Source organism: Mustelus asterias, unplaced genomic scaffold (genome assembly GCF_964213995.1).
Source record: "Mustelus asterias unplaced genomic scaffold, sMusAst1.hap1.1 HAP1_SCAFFOLD_765, whole genome shotgun sequence".
NCBI lineage: Eukaryota > Metazoa > Chordata > Chondrichthyes > Carcharhiniformes > Triakidae > Mustelus > Mustelus asterias.
This window is the reverse complement of record NW_027590713.1, coordinates 650-11337: the sequence shown is the minus strand read 5'-3', so window position 1 is coordinate 11337 and position 10688 is coordinate 650. Positions and strand designations below refer to the sequence as shown.

The window sequence follows — 10688 nt, the reverse complement described above, 5'->3', positions numbered from 1 at the left end:
ACATCGCAATACAGCTGCCAATTGTATTTGCAAACAAGCACATTGTGAATATTTGTAGTTAGATTGGCTAATTCAGAATCAGAATCCTGCAGTACAGGCACAAGGCCAGTTTTTTCCCCCAAAAATTCAGGCAACTAACAAAATAAACAAATGCTTGGAAACACCCCTTAGATTTGGAGGTTACCTACCACAGATTTCTCACAATTGCAGACAACCATGACACAGATAGGTTAAATGGCACGGATAGGTTAAATGGCAAATGATGGAACAATAGAACAATAGTTGTGACAGCTTCATTGCCTGTGCATATTTCCCATTACTTGGATGCTATATTTGCAAGGCCACCAAGATTCTGTTCTTCAGCACCATGAAAGGGGTGGGGGTGGCATTGGAGTTTGGCAACATGAAAACACAATATCAGCAGGTATAAACTGAAGTTGCAATTTAAATACATGGGATCGCCACCACACACATTAGGCACATTGAACTGGATCCAATTAGATTATTGTATTCAGAATAGGTTGCCCACTCATCAGTCACAGTAATTACAAACAGGTAATTCGCTGTGAAAAATACTGACAGATTGACATAAAATGTTACATTTACACAAGCATCATAATTCCCCCCTCTAGTTCTTGATTTGCGAAGAAATGGATTTAATTTAAATACATTTGCATATTTTACATAGGTCCAATCTAAATAAAATTAAAACAAAGGTTTATATGGTTTTTCTTAAAGAAAAAACTACAAAAGAGATTATATAAAATAGCCAAAATTAAAAACCTGTTACAATAAAACAAAAGCACCTAGAAATACAATTTTGTCAGTAGCATAGAAGGATAAAGAAGTTTTGTCAGAGCTTTTCAGATGCTGATAGCCTTTGTGAATTTTCGACGGCTTCGGCTTTGGACCACCAGCATTTGGTCTTTTTTGCCTCCACTCATAAGATTTGGGTCTCTCTTACCATATTGCTCAAGCACAGCTTCAGAAGCAAAGCTATTATCACTTCTGCACGAATGCTTCTACACTAGGCCGTCCTTTCTTTTCATATGGCTGGGGAAGCAGTCATAATTTGATGTTGAGGTTAAAAAATACATCCTATGGCTTCAGCTCATGCAGTGAAAATGGTTGATGCCACCAGCAATGGATCTCTTAGGGCAGAGGTTGGAGTACATAGGCGATGACTTGGATGGCCAGTCACAACAAGCTGTTCGTCACTTATGAAGTGATCGGGCACACTTCTCTGGTTCTGTCCAGATTTTCCATGGAAGGTTGAAGCCTGGAACTTCACCACTAGGGTCAGTTGCAGTTAGTTTGCAGTGAACCACGAGGTGCACTATCAAGAGGCAGGGTGTGGTGTGTTGCAGCAGGGTCTATGGGATTTCAGACAAGGACGTGGGGTTTTTATTGAGGTCCTGTGTCAGTGGAAGTATTTCATTCAACTGTCAGCCAGTGGTGTTCATCGTAGATGATGATTTCACTGTGGACATCAGGAGGTTCAATGTTTGTTAGCACAATCCATTCTAGCTGCATTGGTCTTGTATCCCAAAAACAACCTTCATGGCTTCCAGAGGTGGATATTGTGAGCTGGCTCCTGAGCCATGTTGAGCAGCAGAACTCTGCTGTAGGGCAGACCAAGGGGTGTGAAGCAGTGCATAGGCTCTGCTGCCTCAGGTGATACCCGCCAGTTTCTCTACAAGTCCCAACCGGCAAGCTGTCTGTTTAGCAGGAGACGTTCTTGGACCTTGTATGTTGATAGTGGGCCACTGGGGCAGTGGCTGCGTGGGTCATTGGAATGACTTCCTTGGCTTTGTAATGGCCACCATCTTGGATTGGCGCCAGATTGTTAAAACGGTGCCTGTGCTGTGGATGCTTGCAGACAGCTTTGCCAGCCACTTCCTTCCCTGCGATCTGATGCTGCTGGGTAAATACCATTGCACCCTAAATAGGTCGTCCTAAATCATAGGTGACTTGTGTAAAATGGAAGAGGCATATAAACGACCATTTTATTTTACACAATTTTGGAGATCTAATTCACAGATGAATACTCAGCTTAGATAGGCTGGCTATTATGGTCAAGATGTAGCTTTATAATATTTATTATGTTCGTTAAGCCACACAAGATCGTAGGTATTGTATGCAACTTTAAATGCAGCCTAGATGAGAAAATAAGATATCTGTTCCAGGTCAGGAGCTCTGCTGTTGTATAAACATGTCCGCTGCCGCATGGTGAAATACTAAGGGAAGTTGCACTTTAAAATATCAACAGTTGCATCATTCAAACATTATTGCATTTACTTTATTATAAAACAAGAAATTATGTAACTTTCTGTACTGGTTTTTATTCAACTCTCATTGAATGTTAAAAATTACAAAAGGATAACACTTCTGCTTCAGGCTTCCTCATACATCTCCGCAAATACAACACTGCTACTGCTGGTGGAAGAGACATACAAGGGTCCTCATGAGAAATCTAACATAAAGGGAAAGGGGGAGGTTCATTTTTACACAATCTACAAACAGGGAGTTTAGGGGATGATGAAGCCATAGCACTATAGAAGTCAATTTTTTTTTCATATACAAAAAAGCACACAGATTGACTGGAGTTGAATATTCATAATGAATATATGTGCATTCAAAAAAAAAAGTCAGGAATGATATTCCTCAACAGTTTGTTTCAGGCACAGGACAAAACTAAAAAGACAGAAAAAAGATTATGGACAGTTCACTAGTGTTTGCTCTTCTTGGATTTCTTGTGTGATCGATGTGGAGATCTGGACTGGGATCTAGATTTTTTGGAAGATTTTCTGGGTGTCCTTGAACGAGATCTTTTGGACCTTTTTGGCGTCCTTGACCCAGAGCGAGATCTGCAGAGAATTATTAAAAATATTAGCACTGTCTGCTCACAAAACATTCAAGTGGGGTGAAAACTTAATTTCTTTTAAATACACATTATAGACAAACAAATAAGGCATTGCGCACAAGCATACAAAAGGTTTCACAGAACTGCACCAGCCACCTGTATAACTTGCGTTTACATGATGTCTTTAATGTAGAAAATCAGCAGAGAAGCATAATCAAACAACTGATGTAAGACAAAGGAGGAAAGGCAAGGATGCGACTTAAAGCTTGATCAGTGGTGAATTTTGGAAGAGACGGGAGAAACGGAAAAGCGGGCTGGCCTAAAATGCAGCAAGCTCAACAAGCTGAAAACTATTACAGGTAGTGTCTCCAAAATCCAGCATCCACACGACCAGATTTTCCTGAATTATGGATGTCCAACCTGTACAGTGCATGATACCAATTGCAGACCCTGGGACTAGACCTTGATAGAATAGAATCCCTACAGTGCAGAAAGAGGCCATTCGGCCCATCGAGTCTGCACCGACCACAATCCCACCCAGCCCCAATCCCCATAACCCCATGCGTTTACCCTAGCTAGTCCCCCTGACACGAAGGGGAAATTTAACATGGCCAATCCACCTAACCCGCACATCTCTGGACTGTGGGAGGAAACCGGAGCACCCGGAGGAAACCCACGCAGACATGGGGAGAACGTGCAGACTCCACACAGACAGTGACCCGAGCTGGGAATCGAACCCGGGTCCCTGGCGCTGTGAGGCAGCAGTGCTAACCACTGTGCCGCCATGCCTGCCACCCTGCAGGCCATTTCAAAAAGGTCTGGTTACTCAAATTGATTTATTGTTTTCTTTGTGGACAGTTATGGTTGAAGATACCCTCAAGTAACAGAATGCGTGACAACATGTCAATTACCAGTCTTTTAGCGTGGCTGCTCCCGTTCAAGTCTGGGCAAGCATTTTCCAAGCAGGCACTTGCTTAAACAGTGAAATACTCCGTTACAAAAATGTCTGGCTTTTGGAAGCTGGGTTTTGGATATTGTACCCGTTTTACAATTAAAAAACACAATTTGACATAATGTTCACAAACATCAGAGATGAGTGAACAAAAAATGACAACATACTTTAAAAAGAATATAAGCATTTGAAGTACAAAGCTTAAGTGGTCTTTCTATTGATCAGCAACAGTGAAATCCACTAGAGAACACGAGGTCAAATCGAAGATCAAATCCATACTTAAGGATGTTTCATATACAGAATTACTCGATCAGTAAGTCCATCCATACCGACCATAGAAGTTCCAGGTTCAATCCCTAATATGTATTTAAATGACCTCAGCTTGAGCATCAGTATAGATCACAGAATACTACAGCGCAGGAGGCCATTCGGCCCATAGAGTCTGCACAGACGTATGAAATGCCCTGGCCTGCCCACCTGATCCCACTTGGGTCATAGTCTTGAATGTTATGGCATACTCATTCAGGTACTTTTTAAAAAGGATGCTATAATTGGCCTTAATGAGAACAAAATTCTCTTCTCTCCCCTCCTTTGTCCCTGCTGAAATCCAGGATCAGGCTCAGTGTGATGCTTTAAGAGTGGAATCGTCTGCTCACAGTCATCATCACGGCTCACTACAAAGCTGAGATACCATAAGTGAGGTATCATGCAACCAAATTTCGGTAAATTATTATCTTTAGAAGAGGGAAGCAGAGACAAAATAAGGGAATGAGTGCAATAGTGTGGGATTATGCAAAAAAAATAAGTTAGCAATACAGCAACCTATTTACAGTCAAATTCTAATCTTATTACATTTGATTTTTAAATCTGCACGTTCCATGATCGTTTCTGTTTACAGCTGGTTTATAAAGCTGAACAAGTCAGTCAATTAAATGAGGTCCCAAGATTTTTTAAAAATCAATGTATTGGAAACCCATGTCCACAATTCTTTCATTTTTCCATGGAAATCAAATTGATGGTTTTCTGTCAGTTTATAGAATGAACTGACACCTGACTCAGCAAATAATAGGGTAGTATTGATCTTTGATATTTAAGTGTTGTAAAGTGATGATATAAAAAAATGATGCATCTATATTTCCAACATTCAACACTTCAATGAATATGCACAGAGAAAATACAAAGCACCACATAATTATGAGCTCCAGCACGTGACGTACCTTTTGGATTTCTTATTTGTATCTCTAGGTGTGTCTTTATGTGTCAACCTGGTGTGGGGACTGTCTTTGGTACGTGATCTATCTGACCGTTCTGAACGCGGTGATGGCGACTTCACACGCCGAGCAATACGAGTTGGACTGACAGATGCACTGTGTTTTCTTTTTCTATTAAAACATCACATACACAGTCAGAACTGGAATCAGTTGCCCAAGCTTCAGCACTTCACATGCCTACTTGCTATGTCACAGGACCATGTCAAATAGCAGCAACCTCACATACAGACAGTATAAATGATTTACATAACATTAGGACTGCTATGTCAACTGAGGCTCATCCAAGCAGACGTTCGTCAAGTATATTGCACCATTATAAATAATGAGGAAAATCCCACTGCTTCCTTGGAACACGCAGAACCAACTCCCACAAATATTCACCTTTGAATATCTAATACGTATTCCTAGTCCATGATACTGCAGCTTAATTTAGCTGCACTGAATAGTTATTCACAATTCTTTTTCATTAAGTAATCCACTACAAGATAATCTTCATACATAAAAATATCTAGGGAAGTTACCATTTTTAAGACCTTCCTTAACATCTCGTGACCTTCTCCCAGTTGGGCAAAGTATGGAACATTGATATTTTTAATTTCTTTCACAGGGTGCGGGCATTGCTGGCTGGGCCAGCATTTGTTGCCCATTCCTAATTGCCCTCAAGAAGGTGGTGGTTAGCAGTCTTTTGAATGGCTGTGGGACCAGAAGAGGCAGTGGTGTGACCTGCACGGACAATTAATGAACCATACAGCACACAGTCAGCTTTTAAGTCTATTAGTTCAATTTATAGGAGATTGCGCCTCAGTGAATTGGGAAGCTCGTAACTTAAAAGGGTGTTTGATAGATATTTAAATATAACTTTTTGAACATGAGGAACCCACAAGAGGATGATAGGGAAACCAGAAGATAAAAGGTGTGAAACTTGCAAACATTGATGTTCAAAAAGACTTGTGTAGTTGTATAAGGATCACTTCCTGCAAGGGGATTGGAGCCCAGAAATAAAAAAAACTCTTGCCACAATTGTACTTGCAGAGACCACATCTGAAATACTGAGTGAAGTGCCCATATTTAAGGAAGGATACACTTGCACTGGAGGTGGTACAGTGAAGGATCACTAAATTGGTCCCTGTGATGAGATGAGAGGCTGAGTAAATGGGGCCTATATTCTCTGACCATTAGAACAAGTTGATCTCATTGAAACAAACGATTCAGAAGGTGCGAAGAGATTGTTTCCAATGGTCGGGGAGCCTAAAACACAGGGGCACGATCTCAGGACAAGAGGCCAATTCTTGTGGACTAAGTTGAGGAGAAATTTATTCACTCAAATGGTTTTCAGTCTTGTGTTCTCTATCTCAGAGGGTTGTGGATGCTCCATTGAGTATATATTCCCCATTCCAAGGGCAAAAGAAAAACAAATTAAAATGGGGTGTATGCTATAAGCATGATTTAAAAGATGCATAAAAATGTGATTAAGACATTAAAACAATACCTCTCTTTGCTTGAAGGAGACGATGAACTTTCTTTTTCTTTCCTATCTTTTATACGGTACTCTGATTTAATCACATCTTTCTCTTTGTCCTTTTTGTCACGCTCCCTTTCTCTTTCCAATTCTTTCTCCTTCTCCTAAATGCAAGGTAAAGTATACCTGAAGTTCAAGTGATAATAATGAAGTAATCACCCAGAAATACAAAGCAAGTGGTTAAAACACATTTCCACCATTAGAAAGGATTAAACCAAACAAATTTTGGGCTTAATATCTTAATCATAAATTGTGCAAAGTTAAAACATCGAACAAATCATTTAAAATGAGTAAATAAGATCCCTAAGCAAGTATGGATTTCCCCAATTGTTCAGCATTTATCCAGCCAGCAACCAAGCCATATAGAAAAAGATCTCCACTCTATACAGAGTTATCAGGTCTCAGTTAGGACAATAGGAGGGATGCTAGTTAAGCAGAGTTGAAAAAATGTCAGTCAGGATTTCCTTCTCCTGATTGTTCTGTACAGTGATCCCAGGATTGAGGTATATAAAATCATATAATGGTATAGCATAGGGGAAGTTGTTCAGCCCATCAAGTCTGCACCAGCTCTTCTGCAGAACCATCTAGTTAGTTCCCCTCCTCCACGCTTCCTCCATATCCATGTATTTTTGTCTTCTTCAAATGATTATCCAATTCCTTTATGGACACTACTGTTGAATTCATATCCAGCAAATATCAAGCGGTGCATTCCAAATCCTAACAACTTGTGTAAAGAAGTACTTTATGTTGCATCTGGTTCTTTTGCCAATTACTGCTCATTATCAACTGTTAACAAATTAAAACTTTTTTAAACTTTATCTAAACCCTACATAATTATAACCACATCTATCAAATCTCCTCTTAGCCTTCGCTGACCTAAGGAGAACAAACATCCACATAGCTGTAATCTCTTGAGCCATTTCCGGTAAAACTCTTCTGTACCCACTCCAAAGCTTTCAGGTCCTTCCTAAAGTGTGAAGCCAGAATTGAGGACAATATTCCAGCTAGTGCCAAACTATTTAATTATAGGCTCAACATAGATTACAGAAGCCAGGTGGTTACATCTCAATCCATACTACTTTGCTAACTTGTCTTGCCACCTTCAAAAAATGTGTGCACAAGCACCCCAGGTCTCTCTGTTCTTGCTTTATCACCACGATGGTTGCCTCTCCACATTTTTCCTACCAAAATGCATCGCTTCACATTATTCCACTTGAATTTCATCTGCCATCCATTATACCAGTTTGTCTATGCCCTCAAAGTCTATCATCTTCCTCACGATTTACTACACTTCCAAGCTTCATGTCAGAGGCAAACTTTGAAACTGTGCTTTGTATCCACCAAGTCCTTAATGCACATCAAAAACAGCCCCACTCCTTGTACTGAACAACAGCTTCTACTTACTTAGTGCCAATGACACAGTAAAATTCCCAAGGCAATTCAATTAGCGCCATTCCATTGTGCACTTCCCTCCACTCCAAAAAGTAGCCATTCGCCACAAATCTGTTTTTATATTTCTCAGCCAATCTTGGAGAGGCAGCGGTGTAATGGTATTGTCATTTACTAGTAATTCAGAGATGTAATGGGGTAGGGTAATGGGGACCCGGGTTCCAATTGATTAAATGCCCTCAGGGATGGGCAATAAATACTGGCACAGCCAATGATGCCCGCATCCCATCAACAAATTTTAAGAATATGGAACATAATATGGATAGCAGAGTGTACAATCACGCAAACTGTTTCCACCAATGTTGTTCTGTAAATGACCAGATACAGGGACAGAGACTTGTGTGCACCAATTCTCCTTCTCCCCTCCACCCTCCTCAAACATGGCTGAGATTGGAATTTCACATACTGCAGTGGGTAGGGGAGCAGGGATGTGGTTGATAGGTGAATGGGCGAAGGGAAGGGGCAACATGTCAAATCATGCTGTCCGGAGCACAAGATTTTATTTTGCTGTGCCAACTAAAGTTTTGTTGAATGCAAAACCACAGAAGACCAAGGCTGTAATCAAGCTGTGTGTAATTGTTATTTTATGGACTATTGGACAGAAATAGATTGCATTTTCACTGTGTGCAAGAGCTGGTTTGTGCATTTCAAATATTTTACAAATATTAAAAGATAACAAATAAGTACGCAAATTAAATGATCCTTACAGATGCTAGGATAACAAAGTGGCAACCTCATGATTTACAATTATAATGACACTCACTCGCGTAATAACATTCTTGTGAGCAGGACAAATCAAATTCAAATCAAGTAGAACAATAAGGGACGGATTCTATTTAATGCAAGTTAATGAGAATACGCTGCACTCACCCTCTGAAGTAGTTTGTCCCTATAATGCTCCACTTGCTCTTGCATGGTCTGACCTGCCTTTTTAGGCCTTTTTCCAGATTCTAATTCATCCTGGAACTTCATTACCTTAAGCTAAAAAAAAGTTTATTTTTTACATACATTTACAAAAGTAACCCAAAGTGATTTGCCAAAAAGCAGATTGTAACAACCGAGAATATTTGTACCTCTATTTCTCGAAGCTTGGCTCGCTTTTCTTCAGACATTTCTGAATATTTAAGAATGGGCTTGGATTCCATTGTTTCCTCTTTAACTGGGTTAGAAAAATAAAACAGCTCCTCTGACCTGGGCATTTGATCATCAATATCATCATCTTCATCATCACTCTCCTTTAATGTACTGTCCCTTTAATTACAAACAATGCAAAACCATTTTAATAGTAGTTAAAATAAATCTAAATCACTGCATGTTACTCGGCCATTCAAAATCATTCATTCACAAATTCCTGTTGGTTATATAACTGGTGTTTAAGCAAATCAATTTTGATTGATTGACAAGTAATTTAAACATTTGCAATTTGATTACTGGTGTAAATCCACTGTAATGTTTTGTTATGCTTGTACAATACCATGTTGAGATAGCAAGCAACATACCTTCATGCCTCACGAGTCATAACTAGGGTTTACATGGTTCAAAAAAATGTAATGGCAAGTATTAAAGTATCATCCATTTATGTACTTTTCCTTTGGTTTGATGGTAAGGCTAAATAAAATTAACATCTGCAGCATCAACATCAGAGTACACAATACTGCAATAGCGAGTTTGTTCCACTACTGATTTATTCATGAATCATTGATGATCGAATAATTTCTAAAATAAAATTTTATTGGCCCTGGTTATGCATCCTGCATTATTATAGCAAGTCAGAATGTCAACATACGCCGGTTGTTCATCCTCTTCGGATTCAGTCGGCTGGTCAAAGAGTTCCCATTTTGAAGTTGTAACAGCTGCAAGAAATATATTAATAATGTGGCTTAATGCAATCAAAACACGTGCAATGAGATGTGTACTAATGTGCGCCCAACGGCGTATTTACACTTACCTTGTGATTCTAACTCTGCTTCATCTACCGCTTCCCATTTTGATGGAGCAACTTTAAATACGGACTGAAACTTCTTTGAGTCTTCAGGGCCATCAACTGAGAAGGGGGGGTGACAGAGAGGGGGAGGGGGGAAAGGAACAGAGAGGGGGGAAGGGACAGAGAGAGGGATTGGGGGGGGGGGGAAGGGATGGGGGGGGGGAGGGGGGGGGAGGGAGGGGAGGGGGGAAGGGATGGGGGGGGGAGGGGGGAGGGGAGGGGGGGAAGGGATGGGGGGGAGGGGGGGGAAGGGATGGGGGGGGAGGGGGGGGGAGGGGGGAAGGGATGGGGGGGGAGGGGGGAAGGGATGGGGGGGGAGGGGGGGAAGGGATGGGGGGGGAGGGGGGGGAGGGGGGAAGGGATGGGGGGGGAGGGGGGAAGGGATGGGGGGGGAGGGGGGAAGGGATGGGGGGGGAGGGGGGGAAGGGATGGGGGGGGAGGGGGGAAGGGATGGGGGGGGAGGGGGGAAGGGATGGGGGGGGAGGGGGATGGGGGGGGAGGGGGAAGGGATGGGGGGGAGGGGGAAGGGATGGGGGGGGGAGGGGGAAGGGATGGGGGGGGAGGGGGAAGGGATGGGGGGGGGAGGGGGGAAGGGATGGGGGGGAGAGGGGAAGGGATGGGGGGGAGAGGGGAAGGGATGGGGGGAGAGG

At 41.7% G+C, this 10688-nt stretch overlaps 1 protein-coding gene across 1 annotated transcript; it reads right to left on the bottom strand.

Moving 5' to 3' along the window:
* Positions 1-429: 429 nt before the first annotated feature.
* On the bottom strand, positions 430-10098 carry LOC144487387 (U2 snRNP-associated SURP motif-containing protein-like; the record flags this gene model as incomplete). The annotated part of the gene is made up of 7 exons (XM_078205475.1): positions 430-2867; positions 5033-5197; positions 6576-6709; positions 8925-9035; positions 9128-9305; positions 9841-9907; positions 10003-10098. Coding segments are annotated over 7 exons (890 nt in total), but the record flags the coding sequence as incomplete, so codon positions are not given.
* Between the last annotated feature and the right edge of the window lie 590 nt (positions 10099-10688).